Source organism: Oncorhynchus clarkii, unplaced genomic scaffold (assembly GCF_045791955.1).
Source record: "Oncorhynchus clarkii lewisi isolate Uvic-CL-2024 unplaced genomic scaffold, UVic_Ocla_1.0 unplaced_contig_13387_pilon_pilon, whole genome shotgun sequence".
Classification (NCBI taxonomy): Eukaryota; Metazoa; Chordata; class Actinopteri; order Salmoniformes; family Salmonidae; genus Oncorhynchus; species Oncorhynchus clarkii.
This window is the reverse complement of record NW_027258295.1, coordinates 69,256-86,391: the sequence shown is the minus strand read 5'-3', so window position 1 is coordinate 86,391 and position 17,136 is coordinate 69,256. Positions and strand designations below refer to the sequence as shown.

Below are 17,136 nucleotides of genomic sequence, written 5' to 3'. Positions count from 1 at the left end.
TGTATTCAGGTTCAGGGTATCTCTGTCTCTCTCCCTGGGCGTGTGTATCCAGGTTCAGGGCAGGGTATCTCTGTCTCTCTCCCTGGGCGTGTGTATTCAGGTTCAGGGAAGGGTATCTCTGTCTCTCTCCCTGGGCGTGTGTATTCAGGTTCAGGGAAGGGTATCTCTGTCTCTCTCCCTGGGCGTGTGTATTCAGGTTCAGGGAAGGGTATCTCTGTCTCTCTCCCTGGGCCTGTGTGTATTCATGTTCAGGGAAGGGTATCTCTGTCTCTCTCCCTGGGCGTGTGTATGCAGGTTCAGGGCAGGGTATCTCTGTCTCTCTCCCTGGGCGTGTGTATGCAGGTTCAGGGCAGGGTATCTCTGTCTCTCTCCCTGGGCGTGTGTATTCCGGTTCAGGGCAGGGCATCTCTGTCTCTCTCCCTGGGCGTGTGTATGCAGGTTCAGGGCAGGGTATCTCTGTCTCTCTCCCTGGGCGTGTGTATCCAGGTTCAGGGCAGGGTATCTCTGTCTCTCTCCCTGGGCGTGTGTATCCAGGTTCAGGGCAGGGTATCTCTGTTTCTCTCCCTGGGCGTGTGTATTCATGTTCAGGGAAGGGTATCTCTGTCTCTCTCCCTGGGCGTGTGTATCCAGGTTCAGGGTATCTCTGTCTCTCTCCCTGGGACTGTGTATTCAGGTTCAGGGTATCTCTGTCTCTCTCCCTGGGTGTGTGTATTCAGGTTCAGGGAAGGGTATCTCTGTCTCTCTCCCTGGGCGTGTGTATTCAGGTTCAGGGCAGGGTATCTCTGTCTCTCTCCCTGGGCGTGTGTATTCAGGTTCAGGGCAGGGTATCTCTGTCTCTCTCCCTGGGACTGTGTATTCAGGTTCAGGGTATCTCCGTCTCTCTCCCTGGGTGTGTGTATTCAGGTTCAGGGAAGGGTATCTCTGTCATCTCTGTCAATTACATTTCAATTTAAGGGGCTTTATTAGGAACTGGACCTTTGTTGGAACACCATCATTTTTGTCTTACTGAGATTTACTGTCAGGGCCCAGGTCTGACAGAATCTGTGCAGAAGATCTAGGTCTCTCTGTCTCTCTCTCTGGATGTGTGTCTTCGGGTGCAGGGCAGGGACTCTTTAGTCTCTATATAAACATGATAAAACCTATTTATGGACCATAGAGCACATAGACAGGGAGTGACCTGGCCTGTTATTGTCATCTAACAGACACAGGAAGCTAGCTCCCATAGCTACAGTTCACTCTCCCTGTTTCCTGTTGCTGGACAGACAGAGGCACATCAAAGCATTGAAAGCAACTCCTCCCTCTAGTGCCAGTGTGTGTGCAGCCGTCCGTGTTACTCATACTGTATGGGCAGGACTGGAATGGTATAGCCGTGCATGTGTGTGTGAGTCTCTCTTTGACCCTGTTGGAGTCTACTGTATCCAACTGCTCTGCCTGCCATCTTACACTTTGTTTTTACTGTTTCCAGCCTTGTGTTTTCACCACAACGCTATGGTAACGTCATGGTAACGCTTGATGCAGTGTATTTTACGTCCTGTCTGACCCTGTATTTGGCCCTGCCTGACCCTGTATTTGACCCTGTCTTACCCTGTATTTGACCCTGTCTTACCCTGTATTTGGCCCTGCCTGACCCTGTATTTGACCCTGTCTTGGCCCTGTGTGGCCTTGTTAGGCCCTGATGTACTGCTATGGGGTCAGGGCTCATGGGAATGTGTCTGGGGGTCTGATTGAGAGGGTGTATGGTGAGCAGGATCAGTATGTTTCACGCGTCTCCTTCTATCCCTCTATCTCTGACCCTCTGCTATCCCTCCATCCCTTCTTTCTTGACACACATTCAGGCCTCATATGTTTCTCTCTCGTCTGTATCCTGCTTTCAGACTGATGAACAACCTCTCCCCCCTATCAGCCTGTCCTCCTTAATCTCAACTAAAACATGTGTGAGATGAGGCTGGGGTCCAGGCCGTGTTATAGCGGTGGTATCGTTAGAGGGGTTAAACCAGGCACATGTGGCCCTGCACACGCATGAAGGATGAGCATTGAGACTTCTGCCACACGAGGTCACACCTGTGTACACACACTGATAAACCCAAACATTCACAAGCAAGCACACATACATTTGCATGTACATAGGGGAGTAAAATGCCTCTTGGGGTCTCACTCTGTATCCCTTATCTCAGACACATGTTCAATCACCCCACTCCCTCTCTCTCTCTCTCTGTTCTATAAACCCCCCTAATTAGGGTGTTCCAACCTCATTTCTCAAAGCCCACCTCATTAGGGTCTCATTAGGACCAATGTAAACTAGCTGATTGGAGTCTGTCTCCTTCTCTCTCACCACTTGTCTAAAGTTTACAAACCAAGCCGCTACTGGTCCATAGTTCCGTGATTATTAAGACATCAGACTCCCTCCTCCCTCTCCCACCAATCCCCTGCACCTCTATCCTCCTCCTGGACTAGCCCCTCTTCCCAGCCTCCTCCTCACACACCTATCCTCCTCCTGGACTAGCCCTTCTTCCCAGCCTCCTCCTCACACACCTATCCTCCTCCTGGACTAGCCCTTCTTCCCAGCCTCCTCCTCACACACCTATCCTCCTCCTGGACTAGCCCCTCTTCCCAGCCTCCTCCTCACACACCTATCCTCCTCCTGGACTAGCCCCTCTTCCCAGCCTCCTCCTCACACACCTATCCTCCTCCTGGACTAGCCCTTCTTCCCAGCCTCCTCCTCACACACCTATCCTCCTCCTGGACTAGCCCCTCTTCCCAGCCTCCTCCTCACACACCTATCCTCCTCCTGGACTAGCCCCTCTTCCCAGCCTCCTCCTCACACACCTATCCTCCTCCTGGACTAGCCCTTCTTCCCAGCCTCCTCCTCACACACCTATCCTCCTCCTGGACTAGCCCTTCTTCCCAGCCTCCTCCTCACACACCTATCCTCCTCCTGGACTAGCCCTTCTTCCCAGCCTCCTCCTCACACACCTATCCTCCTCCTGGACTAGCCCCTCTTCCCAGCCTCCTCCTCACACACCTATCCTCCTCACCTTCATGAAAAATAAACCCCTTCATGGAGCTCCACAGTCCCCCACACGTCTTCTTCAGTCTCTAACCACTTGCCCTCTTTCGACACCAATCCTCCCCTCCTCCACCCATCCCTCTCCTCTCCCCTCCTTCACCCATCCCCTCGCTCCTCTCCCCTCCTTCACCCATCCCCCTCTCCTCCTTCACCCATCCCCTCTCTCCTCTCCCCTCCTTCACTCATCCCATCTCTCCTCACCTCTATGAGTCTGTCTTGTGGTCTGAGCCCGGCGTGGTCGGCTGGAGACCCAGGGTCCAGGGAGCGGATGTACTGGCCCGGCCGGGACTTCTCACTGTGCAGGTTGAAGCCGTAGCCAGTCTCGGCCCGCACCAGGCGACACAGCCTGGGGAACAGCTCCGATGGGTCCACTGGTGGCCGCACCACCTGGGCATGGGCATTAACATGGGCCAGAGCCTCCTGTAGTGAACAGAGAGAAAGATACACAATATCATCTACAGTTCAGTCATATACACTACTGAGTACTCAAAGAAGTCCTGTCAGATGTAAGTGCAGAAGGAATAAGTTTGGATCCCTCCAATAGTCTTTATTGCTTGTTTGTGGTCTCTACCAAACAAACACCACTAATGTGTTTAATTTGTTGTCCATTATCACAGGGAAATTAAATGTGTCTTCTGCTTGATCCCAACCCCTACCTATCTACTGTATATTCTGTTCAACTTGAGTCAGAGAAGCAGAACAGATTGAAGATACCCACACATATTATGTACAACAGGGTATCTCCTCCGTGACAGATCATCCTGATGTTATTACAGTAAGATGACTGTCAAAGAAATCAAATAGTTATCACACCACAGGAATGTCCATACTGTATGTAGGCCTGTATCTCCTTAACACTGCTAGCCTATCAGTGGAAAAAACACTCAACAGCTGCTCTATACTGAGTCTATAGTTGTAATGTCAATGATTTGGACTTTAAGTATAGAAAGATAATCTCCAACTCAAAGACCTTCCCCTTGTATAAAACTAACTCATCTCAACACCACATCATAACACTCACCTCAACCACAGCCACACATAACAACTGATTATCAGGAAAGTGATATGCAATCTGAGATAAAAGGGTTTCAAACAAGTTCTTCAGCTGTCCCCATAGGATAACCCTTTTTGGTTCCAGAATAACCCTTTTTGGTTCCAGGAAAAGCCTTTTTGGTTCCAGGTAGAACCCTTTTGTGTTTGATGTAGAGCCCTTGGTGGAAAAGAACCTGGAACTAAAATGGTTCTAGCTGAAGATCCCTTTTAGGTTCTAGATAGCACCTTTTTCTAAGACTGTAGACAACACTGTACATGGGAATCGGAGTAAATGTTGTGTTGAGTATCTGTGTAAAACGTCACAATGAGCATCTAGTGTCACGACTTCCGCCGTAGTCGGCTTCTCTCCTTGTTCGTTCAGCGGTCGACGTTACCGGCTTTCTAGCCATCGCCGCTCCATTTTTCATGTATCCATTTGTTTTGTCTTGTTCCCTGCACACCTGGTTTTCATTCCCCAATCAATCTACATGTATTTATTCCTCTGTTCCCCATCATGTCTTTGTGTGAGATTGTTTGTGTTACGTGTGTATTGTTGACGCGCCAGACTGGCTTGTTTTTTCCGTGTTATTTTTCATGAAGATGTTTATTGTTAAACATAATTCTTGTGACTGTTTTGCACGTTTTGCACTTTTGCCTAAATAAAGTGTGCGCCTGTTTACAAATCCCTGCTCTCCTGCACCTGAATTCGCTACCAGTACGCACACTTCTGACATCTAGGTTCATTCACTAACAATACGTGTCACTGGTGACAGAGTAATTGTTATTAATGACATGGTGTAACCTCACCTCCACTGTGGGGTGATAAGGAGTTGTTAGGGAGTGGTAAAGGGGGTGTAGGGTGTCTGGGCTAACCCCCATATGGGACCCTATCCCTCAAACACCCAATGAAGAACACATACCTGCCACACACTATCAGTGTGTGTGTGTGGTGTGTGGTGTGTGTGTGTGTACTATCACACAATATCTGCATTATACATCGCCTGTCATCAGACAATACATCCAGTCCTGACAAGGTATTTTTAGCAGACAGACACACAGGGTGTGGTGCACTATGTTGGCTCATATGGGGGGACGACAACAATGGTCGGCCATTCGCTGGGCATAGAGGGAGGGATGGGTGTAGGATGGAAGGAGTACGCAGATGTATGGATGTCACTTTTAGAAGTATTACGAGGTAGATATCGAATAGGGGAGGGAAAATCTGTTTTAATACTTACTAAATCTCTCTCTCCTCAACACCAAAATATAAAACATGAATTCCATAAAATTGCTTAAACCAACAGCGTTCCGGGAAGGATGCCCTAAGAAAGTCATCCAGGCCTGATGTGGAGTACAATGGAATGATTCAGACTGATTTCATTCAAATGAATTATTATTGGCGGAGAAGCAGGAAGTGACCGCAAGGCCAGGAGGAAGGGGTGGGGCTTAATACAGAGAGGTCACTTAGCTATTAGCACCCAGGGATCTGTCCTGGATCCACATAGAGAGAGATGGAGGAGGGGGAAAACGAGATTGAGAGAAAGAGAGGATATAAAGAGAGAGGTATAGAGAGAGATGGAGAGAAAAAGTTGAGAAGAAAGAGAAAGAGGTTGTGTGTGTGTGTATGAAAGAGAAAGAAGAAACGAGAGAGTTGAAATAGAGCGAGAGTGAGTGAGTTCTGGAAGGCATGAGAGTAAGATAAACAGTGTGGACAGCCCTGCTGGTAGACATTAGCGAGGGGAGACGGCCGTCCCTGCCAAGCTAACCTCTGACTGCCTCTAGATGCCTGTCCACACAGCACTAATCACCCCCTGGAGGGTGGCCCATGTCATCGTCCCTCTGTACGTGTGTGTGTCTTCCTCTTTCTGTGCCAAAGGCCCTCTTCGCTCTACCTTAGCCAGTACCATCTGTGAGGGCCAATCTAGGCTGAGGTGCAGCGAAACAGGAGATGTCTTATTAAAGAGTGGTGATTGGCTTGGAGGAAAAACAATGCATCAGTTAACAAGAAGGGACTTGGAAGATATGAGAAGCCTTCTGAGGATCTGTCCAATCCAAGTGGTCATAACAACTCTGACAATACTGTATATCTAAATGGGATTTCTCTGTTTCTGCAAGCCAGATGGCAATGATCAAATGTCAGTACACCAACAGCCGTTCATGTGATTGTTTTCTCCTGTTTCTGAAGGGCAAGATAACATATATTAAAGGAAAGGAGGAAAAACAGAGGAGAAATAAACAAAGGAAAATAATCAATGTTATGACACGATCATTATGAGACGATGTATGTTATGACACGATCATTATGAGACGATGTATGTTATGACACGATCATTATGAGACGATGTATGTTATGACACGATCATTATGAGACGATGTATCTTATACAAACATTAAAGAAGTGGTTGTTACATGTGGTGTACTGCACTGAGCTTGGTGTTACAACATCTTTCAGTTCTAGTCACTCTCACACCTGTGACGGGTGTGGAAGGACTGGTTAGTTGAGCTGACAGCCAGCAGAGATAGAGAATATAAATCACAACACTGCCAAATATGGCCGCCCTCCAGGCTTCACTCCTCCAACTCCACTTGGCAACAGTGTGGAAGTTTTGGAGCCAACTGGGAACAAGAATAAGAGGTATTTCCTATCTAGGTTAATGATGATATCTATAATTATGGATGGATATAAAGCCAGTGTTCATGTGGTAGTTTCATTAGTTCTTTTTCAGGTGGGGTTAGGCAGTTTTCAACCTCCACCCCTATTTATGAGGGAAAAATGGACTATTCCAACGCTATCACTGTAGAAAAGACTTGGCTTGATCCATGTTAGAATTATTAAAAACAATGGGTCAGTGTCTAATGGGTCAGTGGCTTTTAGATATTTTGATGAGAAACAGAACAAAATCGAGTTTTTGCTTTTTCCCTTCTGTCGGCAAACAAGCCAATAATCAGGAAATCACTTCAGGGTGAGAACTCAAACCTTCAAACCCTCAAACCACTTGGAAAAGCAAGTGTTCTGTTTAGGAACTCTGTACAGAATGACTTTCTCCACTCCCATTCCAATATGTGCTAGCTACGTTTCTGTTCTGAACACGGCCATTGGAAACTAACAGGCATAAATCCTAATGATTCCTAAAGGAAAATCCAAACAGAATGTTTTCCTCCTTCATGATATCCATACAACACAGTCAGGCTGAGTGCAGGGCTTTTCCTGGTCAAGGCACATTGTCAGGAAACAGTTTGCACTGTAAGTAGGGTCAGGAGTTTTTCCTGACCACATGACCTGACCAGGAACAACTCAAGGCCCTGGTATTAGGATAGAACTAGGCCCTGGTATTATAACAGAACTAGGCCCTGGTATTAGAACAGAACTAGGCCCTGGTATTAGGATAGAACTAAGCCCTGATATTAGAATAGAACTAGGTCCTGATATTAGAATATAACTAGGTCCTGGTATTATAATAGAACTAGGCCAAGGTATTAGAATAGAACTAGGCCCTGGTATTAGAACAGAACTAGGCCCTGGTATTATAATAGAACTAGGTCCTGGTATTAGAACAGAACTAGGCCCTGGTATTAGAACAGAACTAGGCCCTGGTATTAGAATAGAACTAGGCCCTGGTATTAGAATAGAACTAGGTCCTGGTTTAGAACAGAACTAGGCCCTGGTATTAGAACAGAACTAGGCCCTGGTATTAGAACAGAACTAGGCCCTGGTATTAGAACAGAACTAGGCCCTGGTATGCTTTCCTGCCTAGGCCTGCCTGCCTGCCTGTGTGATGTGTGTGTCTCTGTATGAGGCCCCCAGTCCTGCCTCAAGGACAAGACTCATCCCAATAAACGTCTACCTGCCCTGAGTGTGTGTCTGTACAGCGTGTGTGTGTGTCTGTACAGTATGTGGTGTGTGTGTGTGTCTGTACAGTATGTGGTGTGTGTGAGTAAGATTATGATGGAGCATGTGTCAATGTGTGTGTGTGTTTTCTCAAATGCGACCACTGGCTGTGTACGTGTGTTTGTGGTTGATGAAATGAGATCGGTGCTGTTGTTGAATTATTCACTAAGAGACTGCTGGGATAGTTGGATCATGACCACTGTTAACCCCGTCACTACCAAGGATCATTGACTCTCTGTCTAGTACCACTACTCAGGACTGTGCCAGCCAGTGTGTGTGTGTGAAGTGAATATGGTGTATCATAAGTGTGTGTGTGTGTGTGTGGACGTGTTTAACTATACTTGTGGGGACCAGAAGAAGAACCAGAAGTCCCCCACAAGAATAGTAAACTAATTTGACCAACTGGGGACAGTTTGTTGGTCCCCACAAGGTCAAATGCTATTTCTAGGGGGTTAAGGTTAGAATTAGTGTTAGGGTTAGAATTAGGTTTGCGGTTAGGAGCTAGGGTTAGTTTTAGGGTTAGAAGCTAGGGTTCGTTTTAGGGTTAGGAGCTAGGGTTAGTGTTGGGGTTAGGAGCTAGGGTTAGTTTTAGGGTTAGGAGCTAGGGTTAGTTTTAGGGTTAGGAGCTAGGGTTAGTGTTGGGGTTAGTGTTAGTTTTAGGGTTAGGAGCTAGGGTTAGTTTTGGGGTTAGGAGCTAGGGTTAGTTTTAGAGTTAGGAGCTAGGGTTAGTTTTGGGGTTAGGGTTAGGAGCTAGAGTTAGTTTTAGGGTTAGGAGCTAGGGTTAGTTTTGGGGTTAGGGTTAGGAGCTAGGGTTAGTTTTAGGATTAGGAGCTAGGGTTAGTTTTAGGGTTAGGAGCTAGGGTTAGTTTTAGGGTTAGGAGCTAGGGTTAGTTTAGGGTTAGGAACTAGGGTTAGTTTAGGGTTAGGAGCTAGGGTTAGTTTTGGGGTTAATGTTAGGGTAAGGGTACAGGTTAGGGTTAGGTTTAGGTGTAAGGAAAAATATGATATTGAATGGGACTGAATTGTGTGTCCCCACAAGGTTAGTTTTACAAGACTGTGTGTGTGTGTGTGTGTGCGCGTGTGGTGATGCTTTGTCTGTAACCTAGTAGGGGAATCCCTAATGTGTGTGTGTTGTCATCGATGTATTCAGCTGTATGATTTCCATTAGGGGATTAATGCTAACCCAATATCCTCTGGAGAAGAGGATCACATTTCCTATGAGCCCTAAAGGTTAGTGTATGCAATGTGTCCTGAAAACCATAAACACCTTCATTGGGCTCATAGTAATGGCTGGAACGGAATTAATGGAATGGTATCCGGCAGATCAAACACATGAACCGTCCTCCCCTAAGTAGCCACCTGTGATACACACATACTGTATATGGAAACATTCGCCTAAAGCGGAAAACAGCCCAGAAGCGGGCGGGCTGACAGAGCGAGGCGGGTGGAGAGGACAGGCTGTATGCTAGCAGGATAGTCCATATCTCATAGTGATGTTGTGTTTCCATTAGTGGATCAATTGGTCTAATGTACCATGTATGGTAAAGCCTCAACACTTAGCTACCTCTTCCAGTTCAAAAAAGTGAGATACGTTGTAATTGAGTGAGGCATCAAAGCGGACAACCCGCCCTTCCGGCTTCGGTTAGGTCATTATAATTCAAAACCATGCATTGTAAAATAAATCACACAGACGCCTCGCACACTCACCTTTAGGCCATAAAAATACCAAAAATGTAATATGAGTTTTCCTAAGATTATTCCTGAAAGTCAAGCTTGTCATTGCACTGTCCATGGTAGGTATTCCTCCTCAAGTACAACTGGAGAAAGGGTTGTAACATAGTACAGAACACGTTACAACCCCTAGTGACATCATGGCAAACAAATCATCACAGAGTGAATGTGCCCTCAGAAGTAGCACATTGCTGATGTCATGAGTACAAGGTATTGTCATGGTGACAGTAGTGTAACCAACACGGCCAGTTTAACTGACATCGCCGGGTCTCACCTTGAGGGCGTGGCCTTCAGGTAAAGGGTCAGATAAGAGGTCATCAACAGGTCAACAGTTAGGAGTTTTTAAAATCAGACACAATCTCATTAGGTGTTAAAAGTAATTACAGGAGAACCACAACACAAAGTCTATTCATATCTGTGAGGCTATGCATTAACATGACATTACGTGTAACTATAGTCATGGGTCTAAACAAAACTAGTCATCACAATGAAGATAGTTTGGTAAGGCCAGTCTGAAATAACGCAATTGCTGTGTCCCTGAGACTCTGTGCTTAGAAGTTCTGCCCTCAAATAGAGAATGTGTGTGTGTCCCTGAGACTCTGTGCTTAGAAGTTCTGCCCTCAAATAGAGAATGTGTGTGTGTGTCTGAGACTCTGTGCTTAGAAGTTCTGCCCTCAAATAGAGAATGTGTGTGTGTCCCTGAGACTCTGTGCTTAGAAGTTCTGCCCTCAAATAGAGAATGTGTGTGTCCCCCTGAGACTCTGTGCTTAGAAGTTCTGCCCTCAAATAGAGAATGTGTGTGTGTCCCTGAGACTCTGTGCTTAGAAGTTTTGCCCTCAAATAGAGAATGTGTGTGTCCCCCTGAGACTCTGTGCTTAGAAGTTCTGCCCTCAAATAGAGAATGTGTGTGTGTCCCTGAGACTCTGTGCTTAGAAGTTCTGCCCTCAAATAGAGAATGTGTGTGTGTCCCTGAGACTCTGTGCTCAGAAGTTCTGCCCTCAAACAGAGAATGTGTGTGTGTTTCTGTCACACACAGTTCTCCCATTGCTCAATCTGAGGGGAGGGAGAAAGAGAAAGAGAGAGAAGAAGAAGAAGGAGAAAGAGAAAGGAAAGGAGAGAGAGGTCAGGCAGCTAATTGTTTTTCCCACTGGCTGTATTACGTAATAATCCCCTGTGTTACTGAGGCAACAGTGTGTGTGTGTGTGTGTGTGTGTGTGTTACTGAGGCAGCGGTGTGTGTGTGTGTGTGTGAGTTGAGTGTAATTGTGTGTGTGTTCTGCAGACTGGGACAAGCATGCTGGGATCTGTTTTCATGGCCTCCTCCTCTGGTTTATCATCAGATAGAGAAAACATAGTGGTGTTCCAGAAAAGGTCCAGTTTCCAGGACCACAAATACAAATTCCATCTAGACACCGTTGCCCTAGAGCAAACAAAAAACTATACATACTCCGGCCTAAACATCAGCGCTACAGGTAACTTCCACAAAGCTGTGAACGATCTGAGAGACAAGGCAGGAAGGGCCTTTTATGCCATCAAAAGGAACATAAAATGTGACATACCAATTAGGATCTGGCTAAAAAATACTTGAATCAGTTATAGGATCCATCGCCCTTTATGGTTGCGAGGTCTGGGGTTTGCTCACCAACCAAGAATTCACAAAAATAGGACAAACACCAAATTGAGACTCCATGAAGAATTCTGAAAATATATCCTCAGTGTACAACGTAAAACACCAAATAATGCACGCAGAGCAGAATTAGGCCGATACCACTAATTATCAAAATTCAGAAAAGAGACTACAACCACCTAAAAGGAAAACGATTCTCAAACCTTCCATAACAAAGCCATCACCTACAGAGAGAGGAACCTGGAGAAGAGTCCCCTAAGAAAGCTGGTCCTGGGACTCTGTTCACAAACACACTCCACAGAGCCCCAGGATAGCAACACCATTAGACCCAACCAAATTATGAGAAGACAAAAAGATCATTACTTGACACATTGGAAAGAATTTACAAAAAAACAGAGCAACTAGAATGCTATTTGGACCTAAACAGAGAGTACACAGTGGCAGAGTACCTGACCACTGTGACTGACTCAAACTTAAGGAAATCTTTGACTATGTACAGACTCCGTGAGCATAGCCTTGCTATTAAGAAAGGCTGCCGAAGGCAGACCTGGCTCTCAAGAGAAGACTATGTGCACAATGCCCACAAAATGAGGTGGAAACTGAGCTGCACTTCCTAACCTCCTGCCAAATGTATGACCATATTAGAGACACATATTTCCCTTAGATTACACAGACCCACAAAGAATTTGAAAACAAATTTTGATAAACTCCCATATCTATTGGGTGAAATACCACAGTGTGCCATTACAGCAGCAAGATTTGTGACCTGTTGCCAGAAGAAAAGGGCAACCAGTGAAGAACAAACACCATTGTAAATACAACCTATATTTATGTTTATTTCTTTTCTCCTTTGTACTTGAACTATTTGCACATCATTACAACACTGTATATAGACATAATATGACATTTGAAATGTCTTTATTCTTTTGGAACTTTTGTAAGTGTAAAGTTTACTGTAAATAATTTAACTTTTTTAAATTATCTATTTCCCTTGCTTTAGCAATGTAAACCTATGTTTCCCATGCCAATAAAGCCCCTTGAACTGAGACAGAGAGAGAGTGAGGCAGACAGATAAGACAGAGACCAGGGAGGCTGAGGATAAAGCGAGAGTTAGGGTCAGAGAGAAAGATCAAGAGAGAGGAAAGGCTGCTCTAGCAGAAGAGTGTTGACCTCACGATGAACTCCTTTTCAGCCCACTGTCTATAGAGGACCAGGAACAGGGTCACTGTCTATAGAGGAACAGGTTCACTGTCTATAGAGGAACAGGTTCACTGTCTATAGAGGAACAGGTTCACTGTCTATAGAGGAACAGGGTCACTGTCTATAGAGGAACAGGAACAGGGTCACTATCTATAGAGGAACAGGGTCACTGTCTACAGAGGAGCAGGAACAGGCTCACTGGGTGGAGATGACAGAGCAGGGCTGGAGGAGTTACACTGGAGAGCCACTGGGTGTGCAGGTTTTTGTTCCAGCCCAGTACTAACACACCTGATACATCAAGCCAACTAATCAGCAAGCCATGTTTTACTCCTCTTTTCCTTTCTTTAACCAGTGTGTTTGGGCTGGGATAAAACAAAGGCCTGCACATCATGGAGTTTAGGTCGTAATCCCATTGTCAGGAAAAACTCCTGTCCCTAACTATAATGGACACAGTCACACTCTTCCTCCTTCAGTTGTAGTGAGATATCAGCAGCTGTCAGCTGTACTGTAAAGCCTGGGATTAGATCCAACCTATTATTTTCACACTGCAGCCATCTTCACATATAATTCATCTGTATTGTGTTTCTGTGTGTGTCCTTGTGAGGCTGTGTGGTGAATCTGCGTATGTATCTGTGTGTATCTGTGTATGTATCTGTGTGAAGCTCCTCACACAATGTAACAAGTGGTTCATTGTGATGTGTTCAGCAGTGCGCTTTCTTTGGAACCAGTGCCTGTAGTACTCTGTTCTCTGATGTATTCTGTAGTACTCTGTTCTCTGATGTATTCTGTAGTACTCTGTTCTCTGATGTATTCTGTAGTACTCTGTTCTCTGATGTATTCTGTAGTACTCTGTTCTCTGATGTATTCTGTAGTACTCTGTTCTCTGATGTATTCTGTAGTACTCTGTTCTCTGATGTATTCTGTAGTACTCTGTTCTCTGATGTATTCTGTAGTACTCTGTTCTCTGATGTATTCTGTAGTACTCTGTTCTCTGATGTATTCTGTAGTACTCTGTTCTCTGATGTATTCTGTAGTACTCTGTTCTCTGATGTATTCTGTAGTACTCTGTTCTCTGATGTATTCTGTAGTACTCTGTTCTCTGATGTATTCTGTAGTACTCTGTTCTCTGATGTATTCTGTAGTACTCTGTTCTCTGATGTATTCTCTAGTACTCTGTTCTCTGATGTATTCTGTAGTACTCTGTTCTCTGATGTATTCTGTAGTACTCTGTTCTCTGATGTATTCTGTAGTACTCTGTTCTCTGATGTATTCTGTAGTACTCTGTTCTGTGATGTATTCTGTAGTACTCTGTTCTCTGATGTATTCTGTAGTACTCTGTTCTCTGATGTATTCTGTAGTACTCTGTTCTCTGATGTATTCTGTAGTACTCTGTTCTCTGATGTATTCTGTAGTACTCTGTTCTCTGATGTATTCTGTAGTACTCTGTTCTCTGATGTATTCTGTAGTACTCTGTTCTCTGATGTATTCTCTAGTACTCTGTTCTCTGATGTATTCTGTAGTACTCTGTTCTCTGATGTATTCTGTAGTACTCTGTTCTCTGATGTATTCTGTAGTACTCTGTTCTCTGATGTATTCTGTAGTACTCTGTTCTCTGATGTATTCTGTATGGAGCACTGGCCTTGAATGAACCTCATTCTGAACTCTGGGTTGGGTTGGGGTCAGTACCATTTCAATCCAGCCAATTTATTAGGAGAAGAATTTAAATTCCAAGTGCCATTTATTTTTGATGAGGATGTTTCCATTCTTGAACTGGAATTTCAATTTATTTCCTGAATCACATGAATTCAAATAGAACATGTAGCGATAGAACATGCAGTAATAGAACATGTAGTAATAGAACATGTAGTAATAGAACATGCAGTAATAGAACATGTAGTAATAGAACATGCAGTAATAGAACATGCAGTAATAGAACATGTAGTAATAGAACATGCAGTAATAGAACATGCAGTAATAGAACATGTAGTAATAGAACATGCAGTAATAGAACATGCAGTAATAGAACATGTAGTAATAGAACATGTAGTAATAGAACATGTAGTAATAGAACATGCAGTAATAGAACATGCAGTAATAGAACATGCAGTAATAGAACATGTAGTAATAGAACATGTAGTAATAGAACATGCAGTAATAGAACATGTAGCGATAGAACATGTAGTAATAGAACATGTAGTAATAGAACATGTAGTAATATAACATGTAGTAATAGAACATGTAGAAATAGAACATGCAGTAATAGAACATGCAGTAATAGAACATGTGGTAATAGAACATGTAGTAATAGAACATGCAGTAATAGAACATGCAGTAATAGAACATGTAGTAATAGAACATGTAGTAATAGAACATGTAGTAATAGAACATGCAGTAATAGAACATGTAGTAATAGAACATGTAGTAATAGAACATGTAGTAATATAACATGCAGTAATAGAACATGTAGTAATAGAACATGCAGTAATAGAACATGCAGTAATAGAACATGCAGTAATAGAACATGCAGTAATAGAACATGCAGTAATAGGACATGTAGTAATAGAACATGTAGTAATAGAACATGCAGTAATAGAACATGTAGTAATAGAACATGTAGTAATAGAACATGCAGTAATAGAACATGCAGTAATACACTGCTCAAAAAAATAAAGGGAACACTTAAACAACACAATGTAACTCCAAGTCAATCACACTTCTGTGAAATCAAACTGTCCACTTAGGAAGCAACACTGATTGACAATAAATTTCACATGCTGTTGTGCAAATGGAATAGACAACAGGTGGAAATTATAGGCAATTAGCAAGACACCCCCAATAAAGGAGTGGTTCTGCAGGTGGTAACCACAGACCACTTCTCAGTTCCTATGCTTCCTGGCTGATGTTTGGTCACTTTTGAATGCTGGCGGTGCTTTCACTCTAGTGGTAGCATGAGACGGAGTCTACAACCCACACAAGTGGCTCAGGTAGTGCAGCTCATCCAGGATGGCACATCAATGCGAGCTGTGGCAAGAAGGTTTACTGTGTCAGTCAGCATAGTGTCCAGAGCATAGAGGCGCTACCAGGAGACAGGCCAGTACATCAGGAGACGTGGAGGAGGCCGTAGGAGGGCAACAACCCAGCAGCAGGACCGCTACCTCCGCCTTTGTGCAAGGAGGAGCAGGAGGAGCACTGCCAGAGCCCTGCAAAATGACCTCCAGCAGTCCACAAATGTGCATGTGTCTGCTCAAACGGTCAGAAACAGACTCCATGAGGGTGGTATGAGGGCCCGACGTCCACAGGTGGGGGTTGTGCTTACAGCCCAACACTGTGCAGGACGTTTGGCATTTGCCAGAGAACACCAACCAAGATTGGCAAATTCGCCACTGGCGCCCTCAGGGGTGCGTCACCTGAGTGGGTTGATTCACTGATGTGGTCATCCTGTCTGGGTTGGCGCCCCCCCTTGGGTTGTGACATGGCGGAGATCTTTGTGGGCTATACTCAGCCTTGTCTCAGGATGGTAAGTTGGTGGTTGAAGATATCCCTCTAGTGGTGTGGGGGCTGTGCTTTGGCAAAGTGGGTGGGGTTATATCCTTCCTGTTTGGCCCTGTCCGGGGGTGTCCTCGGACGTCTCCTGACCCCTCCTGTCTCAGCCTCCAGTATTTATGCTGCAGTAGTTTGTGTCGGGGGGCTAGGGTCAGTTTGTTATATCTGGAGTACTTCTCCTGTCCTAATTGGTGTCCTGTGTGAATCTAAGTGTGCGTTCTCTAATTCTCTCCTTCTCTCTTTCTTTCTCTCTCTCGGAGGACCTGAGCCCTAGGACCATGCCCCAAGACTACCTGACATGATGACTCCTTGCTGTCCCCAGTCCACCTGACCGTGCTGCTGCTCCAGTTTCAACTGTTCTGCCTTATTATTATTCGACCATGCTGGTCATTTATGAACATTTGAACATCTTGGCCATGTTCTGTTATAATCTCCACCCGGCACAGCCAGAAGAGGACTGGCCACCCCACATAGCCTGGTTCCTCTCTAGGTTTCTTCCTAGGTTCTGGCCTTTCTAGGGAGTTTGTCCTAGCCACCGTGCTTCTACACCTGCATTGCTTGCTGTTTGGTGTTTTAGGCTGGGTTTCTGTACAGCACTTTGAGATATCAGCTGATGTACGAAGGGCTATATAAATACATTTGATTTGATTTGATTGGATTTGCTCTTCACAGATGAAAGCAGGTTCACACTGAGCACATGTAACAGACGTGACAGAGTCTGGAGACGCCATGGAGAACGTTCTGCTGCCTGCAACATCCTCCAGCATGACCGGTTTGGCGATGGGTCAGTCATGGTGTGGGGTGGCATTTCTTTGGGGGGCCGCACAGCCCTCCAAGTGCTCGCCAGAGGTAGCCTGACTGCCATTAGGTACCGAGATGAGATCCTCAGACCATATGCTTGTGCGGTTGGCCCTGGGTTCCTCCTAATGCAAGACAATGCTAGACCTCATGTGGCTGGAGTGTGTCAGCAGTTCCTGCAAGAGGAAGACATTGATGCTATGGACTGGCCCGCCTGTTCCCCAGACCTGAATCCAATTGAGCACATCAT

General features: G+C 45.2%; 1 protein-coding gene across 1 annotated transcript in view; it reads right to left on the bottom strand.

Moving 5' to 3' along the window:
• Positions 1–3,249: 3,249 nt before the first annotated feature.
• LOC139396493 (Na(+)/H(+) exchange regulatory cofactor NHE-RF2-like) overlaps positions 3,250–17,136 on the bottom strand; it is a gene marked incomplete at its 3' end in the record, with an annotated part of 43,010 nt that continues 29,123 nt past the window's right edge. Inside the window, exon 3 of the mRNA XM_071143515.1 lies at positions 3,250–3,487. Within this exon, the coding sequence (XP_070999616.1) occupies positions 3,250–3,487 (238 nt within the window). The remainder of the gene's footprint in view (positions 3,488–17,136) is intronic.